The 23830-nt window shown below is 35.7% G+C and overlaps 1 protein-coding gene and 1 pseudogene across 1 annotated transcript; both read right to left on the reverse strand.

Annotated features, from left to right (window-relative positions):
• Nucleotides 1–747: 747 nt before the first annotated feature.
• On the reverse strand, nt 748–8002 carry LOC114404915 (annotated as a pseudogene).
• A 9735-nt stretch (nt 8003–17737) lies between these two features.
• Nucleotides 17738–22679, reverse strand: LOC114406127 (dnaJ homolog subfamily B member 1-like). Its single transcript, XM_028368710.1, has 3 exons — nt 22405–22679; nt 21608–22017; nt 17738–18530 (listed from the first exon to the last, which is right to left on the reverse strand). The coding sequence occupies exons 1-3, from the start codon at nt 22567–22569 to the stop codon at nt 18092–18094; spliced, it is 1014 nt and encodes a 337-aa protein (XP_028224511.1). The 5' UTR covers nt 22570–22679; the 3' UTR covers nt 17738–18091.
• Between the last annotated feature and the right edge of the window lie 1151 nt (nt 22680–23830).

The following is a 23830-nucleotide window of genomic DNA, read 5'->3' on the forward strand; positions in this document are numbered from 1 at the left end:
CAGTTTTATTTTTCTGGTTGCAGTTGAAATAAAAACCTGCCTAACTTGATTCCTGTGACTATTTTTGATGCAGATGGCCTCCAGGAAGAGGAAAGCCATAACCTTCCAACCTCAAGAACCTTATGACACCACTCGGTTCATTTCTGAGGTTGCTTGGGAGCGATATTCACAGAACGTTCACTCCTGGAACATCCTTTCGGAGAGGAACGTTAACCTCTTTGTGACTAAGTATGATGAATTCAAAAGAGAGCTGATCAGAAGAAACTGGCACATGGCCTTGACCTAGCACATGGACGGGCACATTGATGTGGCCCTGGTCAAGGATTTCTACTTGAACCTGTATGACCTTGAAGACAAATCACCAAAATAGGTTCGAGTCAGAGGAAAGCTAATTACGTTCAATGCGGCATCACTGAATGGCTTCCTGGAGACGCCACCAGTCATTCAGCCAGGGAAGCAGTACCCTTCATATTCTATTTTCTGTAGGACGCGCATAGATCCTCAAGAGCTTGCTTCCAAGCTCTGCATTTCAGGGCGTGGGTTCATTTTAAATGCTGAGGAGGCGCCCTGGAAGCTCATGAGGAAGGATTTGACTACACTAGCCCAGAATTGGAGTGTGTTATCATACTCCAACCTCGCCCCCACTTTTCATACGTCCGATTTGAATATGGACAGGGCGAGGTTAGTCTATGGGCTAGTTATAAAGATGGACATAGACGTGGGCTTCCTCATATCACACCAGATTTCTCAAATGGCCCAGTCCAACTCCTCGAGGCTCGGCTTTCCAACCCTCATTCCTGCACTCTGCGTGGCCCGATGAGTTATCTCAGACTCCCTCACTTTCGAGTCCTTTAGCCCTGTCATTAATTTGGCGTACATAAAGAAGAACTGCTGGAACCTAGAAGATCCCACGATTGTATTTCCAGGGACTCGCAAGGCTCGGGCTCGAGGATCTGAGGGCCCATCTTCTTCTGCTCCTACTCCCCCTGCTTCTACTTCTGCTCCTACTCCCTCTACTTCTACTTCTACTCCATCTCCCTCTACTTCAGCACCACCACTTCCATTAGCTCTAGTTTAGACTGGCACCTCTGCTCCACCATCATCAGTTCCAGCACAGTGTCGAAGTTCTGAGGTCACAGAGCCGATGCTGCAGAGCCTACACCGTGGCTTATGCCTGGTGATGCAGAGTATTCACGACTCGGCTCAGCATCGACCTATCATTAGGATAGAGGATTTCATGGCATAGGTGGCCTGACCAAGAGTCTAGCCTTCTCCTTTGGGGGAAGGTGAGGCTTCCACAGCCCAGGAGCCTCAGCCAGAGCCAGAGCCTCAGCCGGAGGTAGTTTTAGAGGCCACTCCAATGGCTACTCCACAGGCTTCACCTGTTTTGGAGGAGGATGGCACTACTGATGTGGATTATGTAGCTGATATGACCGCAGCATAGAGCACCTGGGACCCATGGCCTGTTACAACTCAGGATATTCCTCAGCCAGCCCAGGATGCTCCCTCCTCACCTCTGGATGAGCCCACAGCGACACAGGATGAGCCATGACAGGATTTGGATTTATTTCTTCTACTTTTGATACATTTTATTTTCAGTTGATGTTTTTAAATTTCAGTTTTAGTTTGTTGTTTATTTATTCAGTAAATGTGAAAGCTTGTTGAACAGTTTGCATTTTGATTGATTATGCAATGGTTGTTTGATCTGAAAATTTTGTGTTTGTGAATGATTTGAATTGATCGATTGCATGAATTGAGTGAATTGTGATGATTAGATCAAATGCTTTGAATGAGTATGCAGTAATTAGAAGAGAAAGAACATGAATTAAAGGCATGACTGAAAATGTTAGTTGGTTTGACAGATAAATTGTGAAGGTAAGCATTAGCCACAACCCGGTGAGTTGTGTGAACTTTAACTGTGAGAGAACGACTAGCATTGAGTACTGATTTTTGCATGAATCTCTGATTACTGAATGAATGCATGAGTTTGAAGATGATGAAGGCTATGATTGATTGAGACAACCACTTAGCCAAAAAGCTTACCCTGTTCATGAATGAATTATCCCTTGCACCTATGTTGAGCTGAAAATTGATTGATTGACTTGAACCCTGAGCTTGTAAATTGTAATCTCCATCTACCTTGTCTTAGGTTGTAGGAAAGCATTGTGGTTCAAAGAAAATTTGCCCCAACTTTGGGGGAGATTATGGGGTGACAACAAGTGTGGTAAGGCAAATAACAACATACACAATAATATCAAAAAGCAGCAAGTAAAAGCTGCTAAAATACAATAAATAAAAAAAGAGAGAGAGAATTCAAGAATAAAAGTTGAGTGTGTGCTGTTATTGAAGCTAAGTGAAGCAAACTGCCTTGAATGTAAAAGGCAAGTAATAGAGCTGGAATAAAAAGAGAAAAAGGTTGATATAAGGATGAATGCTCTCCTAGAACTTAAGCTTTTTCATCCTAGAAAAACCATGACTTGTTTGCAGCCCAGCCTCATTACAAGCCAAGAAAAGTCCTTCATCATTTACGACTAACTTTTGTGTTGAAAAGCTTTATGAAAATCATGTCTTTTCCCCAATTTTTGGTTCTTTTTGTAGGTTTGTACATATTTTTAGGTTTAGTTTGATTTTTATGCAGAGATATTCCCTTCAATGTGAATTAATGTGTTTGCAACTTCATTTTCAGGTGAAAAGATGAAGAATAAGAAGGTTGTTATGGCTGGTGTCTCGCTAAGCGAGGCTTGTGCGCTTAGCGAGAATCATCCGCTAAGCGAGGCACTCAGCCTGCTTAGCGAGTCAGGAGAATATGTCAAGCATCTGCGTGCTCAACGCGTTATCAACTCACTCAGCGAGTCGTTTGTCTTCTCTCGCGCTAAGCGCGCCCAGCTCACTCAACGGAAAATCACTAACTCGCTCTTAGTACAAAAATGCCGCTAAGCGAGCCTTCGAGGACAAAAAGCCCTTAAAAGTTTAAGTTGGCGAAAAAGGAGGGAGTTTTGGCAGAAAACACAGAGAATTACTACGTGAGAGATCCAACAAGGCAAGGGGGTTCCAAAAACCTCAACTTTCAAGAGGAGTTTAGGTTTTAGAGTGATCTTTAGGTTCCTAGAGATGGAGGAGACATCCCTACCACTGTGTAATCTGAATTTTGCTTCCAAAACCTCCTATTGTAGCTGGAAGGTGATAACTTGCCATGAAAGGCTAAAGCTTTTGTTGGGAATTTCTGTTGAGTCTTGATGTAAATATTCTTTACTATCTATTTTATGTTGTTTTGATGTGTTCACTGCTTCTATCTGCACTTAATTCTTGCATGCTTTTGGTCTGATCACCCATTTGTGTGTAAAGTTAGGATTTTTAGCATTGGGAAATGTTTTGAATCCTTAGAACTGGATAGAGCAGGGCTAGATAACTGTATTATTTGGACACGTAGTGTAGGGACTCTAGTTTTTAATATGTTGTGATCTTAATGTTGTTCGGTTAGGCTAAGTCCGACGAGGGATCCGAGAACGAAGTTTAATTAGAATTAGCCCATTCGCGTGAGACATCAGTGTTTGGGATAATTGTCCTCAACATAGAACACAAAAACAACATTAGATAGAGAAAAACCTTTAATTGCATCAAGTCACTTAGTAGAAAGGCCCAACGTTTTAATCATCTGTTTATTCTTGCATTTACTAAGTTAATTTTGTAGTTATCTTTAGAATTGCAATTATATCCTTTTTTTATTTCTATTTCATGATGTTACACAAATGTCTACTTATTGAATGAATGCTTTTTTGAATGAAACAAACTCCCTGTGGATACGATACTCGGTCTTATCGTTTTATACTACTTGTATGACTCAGTGCACTTGCTGATAAACTTCGCAGTTGCCGAGAGGCGAAACAAGTACCCCTTCTAAGACGGTTATTATCTAGGTACTTTCTAAGACGGTTGAAAATCTTAGACAGACAACTTTCTAAGACAGTTGTTAGCTAACAACCGTCTTAGAAAGTGTACCCTTTCTAAGTTTTTTACCTAAACCGTCTTAGTCAAATGAATACCAAATTTTGCAAATTAGAAACAAACAAGCAAACACATGCAATATTCAACATTCAACATGTCCATAAAGCATTAATTACAGTCCATACATTGTAGCTATCTCAATTTCTGCAAAAAGACTTCCAATATTTGCCTTCAAAATTTGTGGCACAACCCCATCCCTTGCTAGAGACATCTAAATCTGTGGATGAAAATCATTTAACAAAACACATTTATTAATTTTGCTTAGCAAATTAAATACTTCAAAAGAAAAAAGGGGACAAAAATTGTGATAAAAGGAACAAATTATTATAATAGCATAAACCAATAAAAGAAATGCAACATATATTTGAATATGTGATTTAATGAAATTCACTGGACTACACCTAGGTCTTCTAGTCCATTACGCAATTCTCTAAGAATCAAGCTAACTAGCTAATAAAAATAAGGGTTGTGCTAATCAGGGTCAAGTCAGATGCTCAAGGTGAAATTGTGCTTTTCCTTTCCTAGTTATTTGTTAGTACTATATATATTATAGTCGAGTGTTTATAATATAATTGAACAACAAATCATGCAAACACAAATTAAAGGGAGAAACTGTTAAAAGGAAAGATGATTGTTTGTGTGCCTTTTAACGTGTGTTTTGGAATACAATGTCACAATTGCAAAACACACATGTGCACAAATATGCATAAAACATGCACAACTATAGAGGCTAAAGTAAAAATAAGCACTTAGCAAAGTATCCTCCCTGAGAAATTTGCATGTTCAACAATTTGTTTCCTTGCAATCTTGTTTTGTGAGATCATTGGATTGACCTGCACGCAAGTAGTATCTTCAGACCAACATGAGCCATGGTTTATCATATTCTAAATAATTAGTAACAATGTGATTTTAGACTTAAGAGAAAAAAGTAAAAAAAATTGAACACTTCAAGAACTACAATGAAAAAAACAAACTAAGGGAAATTAACTTTCATCTTTCATCTTTAAACCTTAGTTGAATCCAGTAATGCATGTTAAGCATTCCCAGGGATTAAGAAAAACAATGATGCAATGGTCACACATTTGAACTAGATTTTCCATATTTTAAATAGTAGCACTACAAAATCTTATCATGAGGCCCCTTATTAATTTACCAACATCGTTATCAATTAAAAATATTTATTCAATTGAAGCCTTAAATATGCAACATTGTAACCAATTGCATCCATAAACTCAGTCTCTAACAAAGAACATTTGATTATTAAGATCTCACCTTAATGAAATTTGTATCACCCTAAAACTTCTAAGACATGACTTAATAGATAACACAAGGAGAGCAAAAGGTATATTACTTACCTTAATCATTAAATGTTATTATTTGAGCTCGCACATCTAATATAACATCATTTGAGTATTATATTTATATCATAAATTAATTATTTGATTATACATTTTTTTTTCATTTGCAAACTAATTTTGTTTGAATAGTATTTTGTTTCTAACCTAGGGTTGAAGTTTATACACTTACACATTCAAAAATGTGCATGAGTGCATACATGTCTACATTTGTTTTAAAATGTACATATTCATGAATGCATTCACCCAAAAAGTCAATAGTCCCCCATAAGGAAAGGGATTATAACCACAAATAAAAACACACCTTTCAACATTTGCAATGATAAAGGCCTCGAAAGCCCAATCTGGGTAGCTCAACTTTATGAGGACCTTCATAAAGACAATATCTCTTTTTTGGTTCGCAATGAGAGTCATAACAACCAGGAGAAGCACTGACCACTACAAGTGATGAGAAAAGATCCATAAAGAGAAAGTCAAATGTACAATTTTTATCAATAATTTCAAAATATATATATTTATGAAAAATGTTAACCAGTATCCTTAGAACATTAGTAAGAAATTAAAAGGAGAAAGGTTTTTATTATAATATGTAAAGTTATATTGCCTAGGATTTTTTTTTACCCTTTTTACAATAAATATTTTCTCCTTTTAATTGTTTAATCAGTGTTCTAACAACATTGATTAGCAAGACCCTATATTTATATGATACATATCAGTTGTGTTGGAGCAGGCTCAAAATAAATTGCTATTGCATAAGCCATGCTAGTTACACAGTACACAAGGCAGACCAAAACTGCATAATTACTTGCAAAGGAGAGCTAGAGGGAGAGCAATGGACGAGACTATGGAATTAAGGAGGGTAGAGTAGGAAATATGAAGCATATACATGGTCATGGAATGGAATGTAGTAAAAAGTTGAGGTATTTGTAGAAATGAGGAAGTATTTGGTGAGGAAAAGATTGAGAGGAACACACCCTCAAAGTTTTGTATTATTTTTTCTTTAACTAACTATCTGTCCTTCTATCTCTAAATATACTCCATATGAATAGCATGAAAAGAGTTGCATTGTTACTTAATAAGTTAATATAGATAAAATAGAGTTAGATTTCTGGTACCTTATCATAAATCGTTAACAAAAATAATTATTTAAAAATAACCTTAAATAATATGAAGCAAATCATGCCAATTGTCAAGGATTAAAATAAACATGAGATCAATTAGGAATGCATCATAAATAACTACTGAATATACAAAATTAATTGTCTTAATTTATTAACCTTTGAATCAATTGCAATGAATTAGAGGTAATAACAAAACAAAGTTCACTCATTTCAAGCATATGGAAAAAAGAGGCACAAAGTAGGTTCTCCAAGGCAAATCAGATACCTGCATCTTACACTGAAATGAAGATTTTCCTCCACTATCAAGTTCCCATGCACAATATCATCTTGTGGCACATAACCAATAATTTTTTTATAACAATGAATGGATTCGGGCTTTCCGTTGATTAGAATTGAGCCTGTCATAGTGCATCCTCTTGCCTTCCCTACCAAGGCAGAAAGAAATGTAGTTTTGCTGACTCTAAGGCAGAAAGAAATGTAGTTTTGCTGACTCCAGATAGACCCATCATAGTAGAAACTCGATCCGGCATGAGTTTACCAGTCACACATCTCATTATATGTTTTCTTTTACCTTTGAAAGTAGGAGTTAAATCCTTAAAAGCTACCTCAATCATAGGCCTTGTTCGAACATCGCCTTTAGTAGCCATTGAAATAACTCCTGAGAAAGTCAAGTTCTTGTTTTTCTCTTGTTGAACTTTCTCCTTCTCAATCTGACCATAAGTATACCTTAAACTCTGGCTTTGTGTATGTAAATTCTTGCCCTTTGGCATCTGTTTTTTAATATTTTTATCTCCAATTTGTAGATTGAATCCTTCATTGCTATGCGGATCATCCTCGAGGGAATTCAAAATTTTAGTAAGGTTGGTAGGTTCCTTGTTTTGGGATTTTAAAGCTGAAGATGACTGCTCATATAAGCTTGAAGAATTTGGAGGCATTGGGGGTAAAAATGTATCACCCGTACCATGTTTAGCTTGGCTAGAATGATCTGATTTCTTTACTAATTTTTTGCAAGAAAAATGCGAGATAATTGCTCTTGCAATCCCCCTCTACCTTTCTTAGCAACATCTTTTGCTATTTTCCACCTTTCTCAAGCCGTACAGTTTCTCTTACTTGTCTAGCAGCTGATTCCCTGGATTTAGCCTTTCTCCTTTCTCGAGTAACTAGAACTTGATCAGAACAATTATAAATGAAGATCAAGAGAGTACTCAATGCAACCTACAAGGGGAAAAAATATCAAATATGCCAAACTAGACATAGGGAGAAGAAATTCTTGGAAAATATTTGACAATATTTCATGTATTTCAGAGCATATGCAAAAAAAAAAAAAAAAGAGCAGTTTGATAAGACAACAGGGTTGGTACAGGAAAGGAGAGAACCAAAAGCTCCAATAATGTGTATGCAACATAAACCACCAAAAGCAATGCATTCAAAAGAAAGTTGAATGAAAATTTTCCATACTACATAATTAATAAAGCAAAGCGAAATGGAGGAGAAGCAAAGCATGACCTTATCTAATACCATATTAGATTCTACTTAGAATAATTAAATCGCCATAAGCATACATATTTTGGGTTGCTGTGTTTGGATTACAGGTACTCAACTTGGAGCATGCTGCAAAAATGAACAATATAGACTAAGGTTTTGATTTAGTGCCCTCCATTCTTGAACAAAATAGAGCATGAAAATAACACAAAAGTTAAATCCAATTACTGAGAGATAATTTTTAGGATCTAGCCCAATTTATCATATCAACTTTGTTATAATGTATTCACCTCACAATGGAGAAAGTTAAAATATGATATCTTCATTGTTTAGTTTGTAAATTTGAATTTTTTTTAGTAAACTGCATAACTGTAAAAATGTATAATTTTCTCCTTAAGATTCATAACGTGAAAGTATAATTCTTTCAAATATGAGATATAACATAAGTATATCTTTGTTGTTTCCTTTATCGCTGCCCACACCGGCTCTCTCTCGTGAAACGGTAGGACAAACCAATTGATATTAATCAAGAAGGGAAATAAGGAAGAAAGAGAGATGAAAGAGAAGAAGATCAGCGAGAACAAATCTTTTATTCTACTCTGCCAAGGGAAACCCCACGTACAACTGTTAAGAATAGTTTATTCTATTACTGAAAAATTAATTCCCCTCTAACTATAACATCCAATATACTGCACCAATCAATTACAATCTGTTACAACAATCCTCTTAATTCCCCCTGGTTTATTAACTCTTCTAAGCTCTATCTAACTATTCAACACCCCTGGTCCAACTTCCTCCTAAAAATACAAAGGAAAGCCTCCAAAGTGGTTGGTTAAAAATAGCAAGTCTCCTTTGACCCCTAGCTATTGGTCTATCCTCCATGTAACCTTGTTAGGACTTAAACACAAGAGGAGAGAGTCTAACCCAAAAGATTAGTTCATTAGGTGGAATGAATATCAAGGCTTAAGTACCATATCAAGTAGTTTATTCTACTCAATGTGGACTCCTAACAAATCTACACTTGAGCTTCTTCAGGTCTTCTCCATATATTCCAACCACCTTTTCTCCCGTAAGTGCTACCCCAATGTTCTCTCTAATGCATTTATTCATAATCTTATCTTATTTGATTCATCCACCAAACCAACACGACATTCTCATTTATGCTACATTGAGTTTATTCTTTTGTTGGTTTTTTACTATCCATCATTCAACTCCACAAAACATCACAAGTCTCATAACAACCAAAGTGCCCATCCAATTCATTCACCCCACTTAAATCCTACAATTTACTTATCCCTTTATTTTTTTTTGTAGTTTTGTATTTTGGACTCAATTCTTAAATTGCGTGACTTGCGGTACGTACGGTCTCCTATTTAATAATATAGTATGTTTGGAGAAAAATTAACAATGGAGAAAAATTAACATCAAGAGTAGAACTTACGGGTCACATATTCCAGTCGAATTGTTCAGTTTTGCAAGTGGACAATAAGAACCTAGCGGGCAAGCTTCACAGAGAGAAAAATCAGAAAAGTTAAAAATAAGATAGTTGAGCAGCTGATTTTATCCATAAAAGATCATTCCAAATTTTAAACAAAATCAAAGTTGGTTTTCGCATGATATGGAAGTTATTAGCATCTTGACTAACAAAATCAAACTTGAAGAAAAGTTTATGTTTGCTATTTATAAAAGTACTCACAACAATATAGATCAACATGGATGCTAAATATAATTCAGGTTTCATACTCTATTCATGAAGGCATACAGTAGCTCTACTCTACTACAGGGTGACTCAATCATGACCCTAAGTCCCTAACCCTTGTGATAAAATTTGCCTCATAGTTCATTCTAGCACAATACTAACATTTAGTATGTTTTGGAGAAACTCTAACTTGCATTCCTAAAACTAGTAATTCAGGATAATTTTCTTTTTGACTGACTTGGCATATATGGAACCAGTCCTTTTTTGTATGCTTTGGTAACTATGAGTTAGATTAACCCCAACCCCAAGCTGGGAAAAAGTGACAGCTAATATAACAAGGACAAAGATAAAAGCAGAGAGATACATATACAAGAAGAGTATTGATGGATGCTTCAAGAACAAAAGATGGTTGTCTCAATAATTAGCACAATTTCATCCCAAATTACCAATTAATTGTAAAATTTTAAAAGGCATCACATACTTACGTATCATGCAAGTCCATCCTTGAGGGCAAAAAAACCCTTCACAACAAGGCTAACAGTTACTGGTTCTAAAAGGAATTTCCTTTATGTCCTTTTTGAGGTCAACATTTTTTCCAGCACTACAACTCCATCCAGGTTCACAACCAGAAACCCATGAGGTCAAATTGCAATTCTTGTTAGGTTTTTACGTAATTGGCAGATGAGGCCCCTTCTGCCAAGAAATCGTGGAAGTAGTACCTTATTTCAGCCACAATACATATTCTATCTTTGAAATCTCCTATCAATCAAATCTCATTATATCTAGGCACTTGTATAAAAATAAATGACAAGAAAAGAACAAAGCAAATTTTTGTATATGCCATAGAGTTCCTTATCCTATAAATTCAAATGGTTCAATTACACAAAATTATGTATTTGGCATTGGATAGTGAATGACAAATCATTATCAAGAAGTTTTGATGAAGTGGCTAGTCAGTGGCACTATCTCATGCAACACATTATGAGAATTGTAGTTTCCTTGTATCATAAGGAGACAGAAAATGCTAAAAAGATCAATATGATAGCCTTTAAAGTTCAAACACACAATGTATTTGATTTTGTTTATGTGGGTTTCAATTGAAAAATTGTACACATTTTTTGAGTTATAATCCTAATGGACAAACTTATTCCTACATCTTTGTCATCTTTTAAGGACAAAAAACAATCTATTAGAAATCCTCCAATCTTGAGTAATCATAATCTTGGTGTAAATGATATAATGTTACACATAAAATTATTCATAAGCCTTCACCTAAAAACTTAGGCTTTTAGGAGAGTTGGTTATTAGCATAGTTTTAGAGCTTCCATGCTTCAAGCCCAATGCACTTTTGAATGAAGAAACACGCTGGATATAAAATCATCTGTAAGCCTTTCCCTAATAGTTTGAGCTTTCGAGAGAGTTGACTTCAATTTACACTACAAGGCGAAAATGGGAGCTCATACCTTTTTTCTTAACACAAGAATCCACGAAATCAAACCTTCCTTTAAAATCAAATGCTTCCTCCCAGTGTTTGGGGCAATCCCTGGCGCGGGTGCTACTCTTGACGAACTGGACGTCCTTGATTCGGGAATCACCGACGTAGGGTCCGACGGTGATGTTGGAGCCGGGAAGGACCGTGGAGTCATCGAACTCGTCGGGTTCAATGCCCAGAGGGATCAATAGCTAGGATTCAAAGGAAGAAGGTTGGTGGTGGGGGGTTTTGGAGGCGTTGCTTGAATGGGAAAGAGGGTGGCGAAAGGAGAAGAGAGAGGCGGGACACTGCAGGTTTTGGAGAAGAGATAAGTGGCGGAAGGAGAAGAGAGAGGTGGGGGTTTTGGAGGCATTGCTTGAATAAGCTGCGCGCGACACTACAGGTTATAGCTATAGGGTTTTTTTTTGTTTTCAGAATTACGACGGTTTTTTACTAAAACCCATTGTAAATTTTATTAGATATAACATTCTAAGGTGGTTTTCAATAATCGTATTAGGTGAATTTTTCATTACAATAATTAAAAAAATGCCACTGTCTCACTTTCTAAGGTGGTTCCCCAAAGAACTGTCGTATAATAGGTGTCGTAAAAAATTAAATTTGTAGTAGTGCATCATCAATGGCGGCATAAGCATTATTGTTGTTGGCATAAGCATTGCTTAGCATTTTCTCCATTTTCTCTCTCACGGTTCACCTTCTTTTGAGGCTAGGGGGAGCAATAGAAACCCCTTTGGTTTAACACTTCTAAAGCTTTTTATTTATCCATTATATTTGTGTTGAAGGTATATCTCTTTCAGGAATTTCTCCCGATTGCTTACGCGTAATGAAATTATATGTTTGATTGACAATTAGTATTGTTGACTCCACGAGCATGATACTGTGACAGTGGTAGAGATATACTTACTCCCCATCGCTTCTCAAGGATGATTTGTCATGATGGTTGATCAACCAGGTGTATGAATCCATGCGATGATGTTGTGAAGAGAATGATGTGATGACAATGATGATGATGATGATGACAAAATAAGACTTATATTATTCTAGAGTTCCCATTACTAACCTTTATATGTGTGTGTGTGTGTGTGTGTGTGTGTGTGTGTGTGTGTGTGTGTGTGTGTGTGTGTGTGTGTGTGTGTGTGTGTGTGTGTGTGTGTGTGTGTGTGTGTGTGTGTGTGTGTGTGTGTGTGTGTGTGTGTGTGTGTGTGTTGTTTGTTTATGTGTTGGAGTAAGAAAAATATCTTTATTCCTTCGATGGGATGACATCGAAAGAATACGACCTCACCCCTATTTCCTTTTTTCCGCATATATGGACCTGACAACGTGGAATCTAGAAGTATCGTTCGACCTAGCTGGACAGTGACATTTCCATGGAGGTGAGGGTAGATATCACTGCCATGGAGTTCTCATTGTTTGTAACTTAGCATCGTTAGGCGCACCACTAGTTACAATTAAGCTAACATTTCTAGCTAGAGTATTCAATATACATGAGGCCGAGCAATACGTGGAGGCTCATGTCATCCTTGAGAAGTATAAGTGCTTGATCAGATCACCTCTTATACCTAACAACGATGACCAACATCCTATCAAGGTTGATTCCGAGGGAGTAGATTAGTATGTTAGTGTCATTACTATGCTAGACTTTTGTTAGAGGGAGTTGATTAGTGATCTTCCAGTGATATGATGTACCTTTAGTTGTATTTGATTTTCAATTGTATTTATTAAGTATGTTGACACATCATTTGATGTATGAAAAATTTATGATTCCTTCCACTGTGGTGTTTATGTTTTAATTTCCTTTTTGTCCGATGATGTTGTTAACACACAAAATTTACACGGTTTTTCATGAACAAATTAATTAAGAGTTTATTTAAAATTAAACAAAGGTTGAGTATGAGTCAATGTAACAAGGGGTGTTACATTTTTTGTGAAAATCTGTTGTTAACACTTGGGCACCTTTGTTAAGAGCATTCTTTTCATATTTGTGATAATGTGGTTTTGTGAAACTCTCCATCTTTCGAAAAAGCTTTAAGTTTTATCTAATACACTATTCAACCCCCTTTCTTGTGTGACATTTTTTATTTCATATGATATAAGAGCTCAACATCTTTGGTTGAGCTCCTAACAGAGCAGAGGGAAAATGATTCTGAGAAAGATGGAAGACAAAGGACAAACTGTGAATAGGCTACCACTCTTCAAGGTATAAGATATGATGATTGGAAACAAAGAATGATTGCATTCTTTAAATCCTATCATATTGATATGTTGGAAGTAGTAGAGAATGGAAACAACATCCTTATGATAACAATCTTAATGAGCTTCCAAGACAAAGATGGATTGATGAACAAAAGCAGAGATACTAGTTGAACTCAAAAGCAAGAAACAACATCATTTGTGCACTATTAGAAGAAGAGTACGCAAAGGTCCACTGTATCAAAAGCACCAAAGAAATGTGGGACACTTTTACTGTATCATATGAAGGTTCTACTGAGTGAAGACCACATATGATTGCACCAAAAGCTCTAAAAGCTAATGAGTTATCTGAGGAGCAATCTAAAGATGACGCCTTATTAGAAGACGAAGAAGATAACTTATTTTTGAGGGCTAATTCAACAGCAGAAGCATCAGAATCAAAACAACAATAAGAGGTAAAGTTTGATAACCCTGAGTCTTTAATCTCAAACTTTTCCATTCTCTTGGAAGCTTACAAATCTTTAAAAGAGGATTTCAAGAAGTTGTCTAAAGATCATATTGTACTTTGTCGAATAAATCCGAAATTGTAGGTTTTGGTGAATTACATGACAGTCTTTACTCTATTCATTTACAAATGATGTTGCTTATAATTCTATGCATGTTTTTGTTGGGTTAAAACCATGTGTTATGAATGAGGAATCCTCTATGTTGTGGCACCAGAGATTGTGACACATATCTATTAAGAGAATTAAGCGATTAGTAAATGATAGGGTACTTAGTACTTTGGATTTTGTTGATTTTAAGACTTGTGTGCATTGCATCAAGGGTAAGTAAACTAACAAGTCTAAAAATGGTGCAAAAAGGAGTCCAAACCTATTAGAGACCATTCATAAAAATATATGTTGTGCAAACATGGACACGAGTAGTCCAGGATACTTTATGACCTTTATATATGATTAATCATGATATATGTATATCTACTTACTTGGTTCTAAGGGTGAAGCTTCCACCATCTTTAAGGTTTTTAAGGCTGAAATAAAGAAACAATGTGGAAAACAAATTAAGATTGTGAAATCAGATAGAGGTAAAGAGTAGGTAGATACACCGAGAGTGGACAAGCATCTGGTCCATTTGCAAAATTTCTTTACGAACATGGGATTGTTTCTCGTACACTATGCTTAGTCCTTCGGATCAGAATGATGTGACAGAAAGAAGAAATCAAACATTAATGGACATGGTGAGATGTACAAAGAGTAATGCAAAACTTCCTCAATACTTGTGGATTAAAGCACTTAAGACAGTTATGTATGTATTAAGAAAATTTCTAACAAAGGTTGTCTCAAAGACACCTTTTGAGTTATTCAAAGGTTAGAAATCAAGGTTGTTAGATTTATATGTTGTGTTGTATTTATTAGTTGACAGAAACCAATGTTTGTATTTCCTGATAACCAGTAATTGATTGATCTTGTAATCAGTTACTATTCTATTTCATTATTATAAATAAGATTGTATGTGTGGTATCAAGACACACAATTACACATATATTGTAATATGGTATTATTAGTTTAGGTTTCAAATCCTTTGTCCTTTTTTTTCTCCCTCCACAACACTTTTCTCATTCGTATGAACAACAAAGCGATAGCAGCGAGGGCTTCTTGACCACCATTGTGCTTCCTTTTAATTGGCCTGACCAATCCATCAGTGTCTTCTTCGTCTAGCGATTGTAACATTGCCAATGCACCACCAAACTTGTCGCCACATATCTGACACGTGAAACTCACATGCCTTCACCTAATCTGTGTGTGAGGCTGTTTCTGGCCTGTCTACTTTCTAGCGACCCCCAGTGATGCTCCTTTTCCTTCGACGAACATCCCCAGCCCCCGTTTGGCTACTTTGGATGCCGTTTGGCCAATTGAGTTCTATTTGGTCCCATTTTGTTGGTGTTTTACTACATTTCTTATGGCTTTTCCCGATCCTGCTTCTACTCATTTTGCCGAGACTTTCACCAATGTTCCGCTTTGCTAATTTCGTGCGACAAATTGATCAAAACAACCAACAAAAGTCCTTGAGCCTCACCTCCAAATATGACTATTTTTGCCTAGGAGTATACAAATTTCCTCTAATTTTGAGCAACCCAACAAACATGTCTTGCCTGTTACTGTCATGACCTAGTCTAGTCATCTCGTAGCCTTTGTATCCCAGACCTCCACTCTTGGCACTTGGATACTTGAATCTAATGCCTCTGATCATACGACTGGTAGCCAATCCATTTTTTTCTCAATTGTCTTTTACGAAATCATTGCCTTCTGTTACCTTGGTAGATGGTTCTCAAATTAAAATTCATGACATTGGTCAGACTCGTCCACTCCCTAACCTTTCTAGTTGTTTTTTCAATTTAATTTTCATTAGCAAACTCACCTATTTGTTCTTCTTGACTGTTGTGGAGTTTGAATTTTTCCAGATTTTGGGTATTATGTTTTTGACTCTTTTAATTCAAACTAAAAAGGAAACATGACATTTAGTCTCAAATTATGTTGATGAGCATGTGTTTTTGAAATTTGCAGTTTCTTAATCTGTGAATATTTTTTATATTAAGTGTGATATTCTTGAATTAAGAGTTGATAACAGTACGGTTTGGAAGGAGAGAGTTCTTCTCCATTTGAGTTGAATGGACATTGACTACGGTATCAGGAAGGAGAAACCATCGGCTATTACTGAGATCAATACTCCAAATATGGTTGATCTTTATGAAAAATGAGAGATTTAATTGCCTCTCCATGAAGGAATCAAATAGCAATGACTTAGAGGTTAGTATTCTCATCTGATAACCCTTCCACCTAATTTTGGTATGAATGTTTCTTTATTATTAGCAAGTTTAGATCCTTAGAAATTCTTACAAACAATTCAATGGCAGGTTGTTCTGAGTAAAAGGCAATGAAAAATTTAAAGCTAGATGGATTGTGGGAATAAGGATAAGGTTGTCAGGAAAATGCTCTATTTGTGGTCAATTAGAACACAAAAGTGAAGTTTGTCAAGGTAAACCTCGTCCAATGTCCACTGTGTTATTTTCAGGGAAATGATAGATCCTCATCAGATGTGATAAGTACAAATTTACATCCTTCACTCAAGCCAATTTGGCTAATCCTAAATTTCTTTTATCTTAAAGCGTTACGCAGCTAAGTAGTCGATAATATAACTACTAAACGCTTAAATGCATAAATTTGATGCATTAGCAACCGCAGACAAGTCAAATTTGATAAAAGCCACCGTTTGTGTTTAAACGCTCAAATGCATAAATTTGATGCATTAGCAACCACACACAAGTCAAATTTAATACATGCCACTATTTGTTGAGGAACACAATGCTTGATTATTCAATGAGAATCTCTCTCACAAGCAGAAACATGCATGCATCCATCCCGCTATTATCTGAGACTAATTTCGACGAGTTTAAATTTTAAAAATTAGACTCTATGTATTTTGTTGACGAATTTAAACTATACTTCATGTCATCCCAATTTAATCTAGAGTCTTATATTCATTTTTAAAAAAGTACAATTTTTTTTTGAACAATTATATATTAAAAATCAACTTTTTAATTTAATTGATAATATTTGGTATAATACTATAATATGATATTTTGAAGCATAAATTATAAAATATATCATACTTTAATGTTTAAATTTACATATTATAAAGTTAATAAATTGGATTGACTCAATCTTATCCTCCATAAATTCAAATAAATCACTCAATGAGTATAGTTCATTTGATAAAACACATTGAAATTATGAGAAAAGACTTGAAATTTGATTTCTACAAAATATATTCTTAGAAAAAGACGATAAACTTTAAGTGTAACTAAACTCCTAATAAAATATAAATCTTATAGTTGATACAAAGAATTGAAACTTGTGAAAATATCTCAGGATCCCACACCCCACTAGGGAGTCAAGCCCTAATTACAATGGCTACAAAAAGAAAATTCAAATAAATGATCCTTTCAAAATTTCATATCAGAAGAGGACAAATAAAATGCCTCCTTGGATTAATCCTCACTTAATACCTTTCCTCCCAACTCATCGAGTGGAAGTTTAGAGCAAACTGTGTTAGGAAGTGCAAGGCCAAGCCATTGAAATTATCATGTCAGAATGCGTAGGAAATAACTTATCCCTTTAATAATATTTAAAATTTGAACTAATTTTAACAATTTAATTATATTTAGGCTTTGATCTTCTCATATATCCATAGTTCCTTGATTAAGTAACTAACTAACATTTAGATATATATCTTTATTCTGGATAGTAAAGTGCTCAAACTTCACCAATAAACAGTCTAACCAACAAAAACGTGCAAACTCATTATCAAGTCAATAAGTAGTTTCAACTTTCAACCATCCCTCCAAAGTGTAGGTGGATTGCTTAAATGATTAACGAATCTATACAACGAAAAAGAGAGATGACAAAAATAAAGATTCTAATCTACAAGTGTATACAAATTGATTTCTTCCAAAACATTTTTGTAGAAACAAGTAAGCAAGTGGTTAAGAATTTTTATTTTTTTTTCATTTAGAAGACCAGAAACTAAATAAATATGAAACAGCAAACAAATATCAAACTTCTAATAAAATGTTCTAACTGAAAACCATCTCGCTAAGGGAAAGAATTTCCATTTGAAAATCGAAAACTGGGTAAAAATAATTCCAATCTTACATGATTTGGTATGTGATAAGGAGAGGCATCACCAGCATTTAAGATGTCAATAATCGTTTAATGCCGGTTTTCTGCTCTGATGTGAGTCTAGAGGGGAACTTGATATTGAACTTGATCCTCAAGTTTCCCTTTTTGGAAGGTTCCTTGGGAATTGGCATACCCTCTCCTTTAATAACTTCTTCGTACGTCGGACTGATGATGGAATTGGTGGAGACTGTAAGATTCCTCCCATCAAGTGTCATCAGTTGTGCTGTGTAACCGGTCAGAGCTTCAACTAGAGATATCTTCTGTGTGATAACAAGATCATTGCCATCCCTTTTGAAGACACCATGAGGTTTCTCATCAATGATAAAAACAAGATCAGATGGTATAACTCCTCTTTGTTCATTTCCCTTCTCAGGAAAAGTTATTTTTGTTCCTTTCTTCCAGCCCGGCTTGATCTCAATGGTTAGAATTTCCTCTACAGTGGTGGGCCTCCTACACGATAAGAAAACAAGTAGTAGATTACTTGCTTGGTCACTCAATTTACTATTCCAATTTGCTATATTACTTTTAATATACCTAATGCCAACTAATAAAAACAGGGGAATGACTTTGCCTCCTTGTCTATGTAAAGAAGTTGTTGCTTCTAAAATACTAGTTTATAACCGGGTCCTTATTTTCTGGCACATGGATTAGTCAATGACATGGCATGCAATAAATACCCTTCTATTTTCTGGCACATACTAGTCAGTGACATGAAGGAAAATTTCCATGAAATGAGAACCATTTATGATGAGAATTCACTAGCTGACATGTATTATCTGAACTGTTAGACATATGTTAAAGAAATGTGTATTATAGATAAACTGCCTAATTGCTAAGTTTCTTACTTTAACACAAATTTTAGTGTGTTTATTTGTATGCTCACACCAACTCAAATGTAAGTTTGCTCCACAACAAATGTTGCTTCTTAGCTTTGGTGCATTGGAACTAGTGTTAATCTATTTGCAAACTCAGTTTTAATTTGCAAGCATAAACAACACACACATATTTATAAGTCAAAGATCCCAATCAGATGCAACGGGTGACAAAAACATTTGCACATATAATCTACCGAAAATACACATGTTTCACAAGATATGGGACCTAGTAGAATGTCCTAAAACTTCTCATCAGCCCTCAAACCAATATCTCTCAGCCAAGAGATTAATCTCAACTATCAATTGAATCCCAAAACAATTCCGTAACCAAATCAATGATGTCTTCGCCCAGATGCCCACTTTAATAATATCTGTAACAACAAGTTCTCACTTGATGGCTAAAGCAGCACACAAAAGTGGCATTTGATTTCATAGTTATATTCAAATGCAAAGCCCAATTTCAATCAACTACACTCACAAATGTAAGCCAGGCAAATACTGAATTGAAAACTTCTCAACCAACCAAGTTCCAACAATTCAATCAAATTCCAAAATTCATTTTTAACAGTGTTGTTAAAAAGTGGCGACGGCTGCGCCATGGCAGATTGCGGCGATGGATTTATCACAGACTGCCGTTCTATGCCCATGGCATGGTGGGTTTCACATGGTGGGCTATGGTGGCAGCTTTTCATGTAGCGGTCATGGCAGTAGCAGCAGACATTGCAGAAATAGCGGAGTGTGAAGAAGATGAAAAAAGAGAGGCAGTTGGAAATCGGTGTGAGGGAAAAAGAAAAAATGGATTTTGGGTCATTTGGCCAAGCCCAAACCAGACCTATATTAAAAACCCTAAAAACCCAACTCAGGCCCAGATTTAAAAGACCCTAAAACCCGACCCAACCTAACCCATGCTCCAAACATCAAACAAATTGACCGCCCACCACAAAGTCCAAACAACTCATGCTCTCTCCAGCAAGCAACGACCTATCCAGTGACCACCCAGCAATGATCATCACCAGCGACAGCAATCACTGGAGACAACAATCTCTGGCATCTGCCCTTTTCCAGCAACCTCGACTTCACTATTTCTCCTGGTTTCTTTACTCAATCTCTGTTCAGTCTCTTTTCCCATGACCTTGCTCTTATTTCATTCTACCTCAACCTCGCTCTTAATTCTCTCAAAGTAAGTTGGCCCTCAACCCCTCCTTTTTTTCTGTTTGAACTTTGTGACTACTCAACGCTACCTTGCAAAGAAATTTTGTGTGTGTGTGTCCGCCATGCTTCTGCAACATCATCCACCATATCTATATGACTGATTTTTGCTGACCACCATGATCTGCCATCGATAACACTGTTTTCAATCATTTGGATATACATATTCTTCCATCATGAGTCCAACACCATACTCTTTATCACAGGTCTGATGAATATAAAATCCCCAAGTCATTATCAATAAGGAGAAAACTTAGATACAATAGTTTATTGTTGGTATTGATCTCCAATCAAAATTGATGTTTTATCTCACCAATCAAAGCTTTGATGAGATAAAACGCCGATTTTGATTGGAGAATAACACCACCAATACCTGTAGTAGTGTTTTGTACCTGAGTTTTGTCCTATCAATAATGGCATATGGCCATCAGTATACCCACCGCCAACAATTCATAAATGGCCTCTTCTTTTACTAAGAATGGGCTTAAACTGAATATTTATACATGGCTATATTCCGTTTTATATCTTCAATGCCAATAAACAAATCATTTATCCATATCCCAGCTTTTCAGGCACGTTAACCTCCATATTTAACATCATTATTTTATTTGAAGATTTATTCACCTCAATATTTTTGGGTACTGAAACAACTACACAAAGTAGTATAAACTCCATAGAGTTAACAGGTCACTCTAGACTAAGACAGCACAAATATGAGTCTTTTAACTAAGGATCAGTGTTATCTATGGCAGATGGCGGAACATGGCAAAAGGCTGAAATTCCGCCATATAAAGCAGCCATTACACCTTATGGTGCTGCCATGGCAAGCCTCCCTTCACAAATTGCCTATGACAGTTGGCAACAAATCCACCATGCCATTCCGCTATGGCGGCTATTCAACAACACTTCTAAAGACAATCATATCTCCTCAAATTTTGCATTAATGGAACACAACGGACATTACTTTTGTGCTGATGAACATACCTAATATTACATACCAACAAAGGCAGGAAGTTATATGATGCACATGATCAATTAAAAAAATAATAAGATAAATACACAGCACTTACATATTTGGCAACAATTCTGCCTACTGAATAGAAAATGATAAAATATCATAGTAATAATAATAATAATCTATATCTGTTAGAAGCCACAAAAGGATTTTTGTATGAAAAATGAAAGGAAACGAATCAAACTCGGAGCATATAGTGAAAAGATGATTACTTAGAGCCTACAAAACTGTAAACATATATTTCAATTTCAAATCTACCAAAATCATCAGTATCAAACTCAAAATATATATATAGCAAATCATCAAACCTGAATTGGAATTTAGTAAGTCAAATCCATCCAACAACAATCTCATTTACAACAAGCAACTTTATATGTTCTTCATGAAAGTAAGAAAAGGAAGAAGACAAGTTAAACTAGATAGCTCACCCACTGGAATCAATCACATCCCTGGAAATCTTCATTTTTTTGGTAGTCCCTTTGTACAAATCCTCCAAACTGCATTGCAATGTTTTCTCAATCGGCGCACCTTTCCTTGGCACATTGCTGGAGCCTTCTCCAGCCGCACTCCTACTAAAAGAAGCAAAAAGGTCATCCGCAAATCTGGGATAGCCAGATGGGCCAGCACGGCCACCCATATCCCCCATTCCATAGGGACTTGAAAACCCAAAAAACTCCGAGAATATATCATCTGCACTTCTCGGGTTGAACCGGAACATCGTCGGTCCGCCATCACTGCCACCGGAAAAACCACCAGCACCTGGGGGTGGCACCTGCCCTTTCAATCCCTCCTCACCATACTGATCATACACACCCCTCTTTTGCGGATCACTCAAAACCTATTCACAAATCAAATCACCAACAAAACCCATGATTCCAATGATCTAAATCACAACAAAACATATTAAAAAAAAAAAAATTGGACACCCAAATGATCAAATTTTAAGAAAGAATTGAAAAAAAATGTAAACTTTGATAAACCCATCCGCTTGGTTCCACAACCCAATTGGCAATACACTGAGATTAGATGGAATAAATATTGATATAAAACCCACAATTCCAATTCTCCAAATCACAATTAAAAAAAACGAAATTCAACACCTAAATATCCTAATTGCAAGAAACAAACCAAAAAAAGAATGAAAACTTTGATAAAAGTTTTAACTTTTTCCCACAACCCAATTGGCATTACATTGAGACAAACTAATGAGTGAGAGGAAACATACATCATAGGCTTCTGAGATTTGCTTGAATTTGGCTTCAGCGTCTCTTTTGTTGTTAGGGTTCTTATCAGGGTGCCACTTCATAGCAAGCTTGCGATAGGCTTTCTTGAGATCCTCATCACTGGCATTACGATCCACCTGAAGAAGTTTGTAATAGTCCACACCCATTTTCCGATTTGCCTTGGCCGGAGGAACGTGCGCGTAGTTTAGAGTCACCGGTGGAAGAAAGAGACGAAACAAGTCATATCCCACACACACAAAAAAAAAAAAAAAATTGTCTGGGCTCAACACACTTGTACTTTGCACTATTACTAGGCCCAGTTCTCCATCAACTTTGGAGTCATATGTTTTTTTTTTTCTTTTTCTTTGTTTTTTATTTATTTATCCGTAAAAACTAAAAACAGGACAAAATATTTACAGCAATACTGACAGTCCTACACTGAAACTATAGACCCTTTGGGGTCTTTTTCTATCTTGTAGGATTCATTTGCATGTCAAGATATGATAAAATATGAGAATAAAATAAAATAAACACAATAAGATAGTACAAAATAAATAAATAAAGTAAATTTTATTATATAGACACTTTTTATTCTTTTAACCATTACAATAATTTTTTTAGGGATGTTAGTGTATATATATTTTTGACGTAGTGTAGTGTGTTTATAAAGAATGGTATTACGTGTAATAGCTCTAAGGTGAGAGTGTAATTTATTTATAGAATATAATTTAAATTGGGTTCAAATAATAATATTATTGTTTTGCTAAAATTACATATGATTTTTTTAAAAAAATAAATTTTAATTTACTTTTTTACAAATTATGGAAATTATAAAAAAGAATATAATTTTTATTAAATTATACAAAATTATGTTATTATTGATGCAGTTATTTTTATATATAATTGTTATATATATATATATATATATATATATATATATATTATGGTAATAATGTATACTTGATTCTTATAAGAATTTTATTTTCTCTTCCTGTGAGATGTTTTCTCTCCTCTGGAGAGCTTTTGTCCTAACCTCGTGTGATTTGAGCTTTACTTGTTTTTGAGTGTTTTTTCCTATCCCCTAAACTTCCTCCCCAGCCTTTAACCTTTCTATGGAGACACCCAATATCGACAATTTGACTTCTCCCCACTGGCCTAGAGATAAACTTTGAACCACCAACAAAAGCAAAACTCGACTTTTCCCTATGTCTGGTAGGGTGTTAGGAAGAAGATACCCTGCCATGGAAACCAACCTATTTGCAAGACTACCTAGACCAGTAGGTTATTATAGTAAATACCAGTGTAGCGGTTATTATTAATTATTAGTGTAGCACATAGCATGTAGTGGCATGTAGTGGTTATTATATTAACTTCCAGCATAGTGGCATGTAGTGGTTATTATATTAACTTCCAACGTAGCATGTATTT

The sequence above is a fragment of the Glycine soja genome, chromosome 3, assembly GCF_004193775.1.
Source record: "Glycine soja cultivar W05 chromosome 3, ASM419377v2, whole genome shotgun sequence".
NCBI lineage: Eukaryota > Viridiplantae > Streptophyta > Magnoliopsida > Fabales > Fabaceae > Glycine > Glycine soja.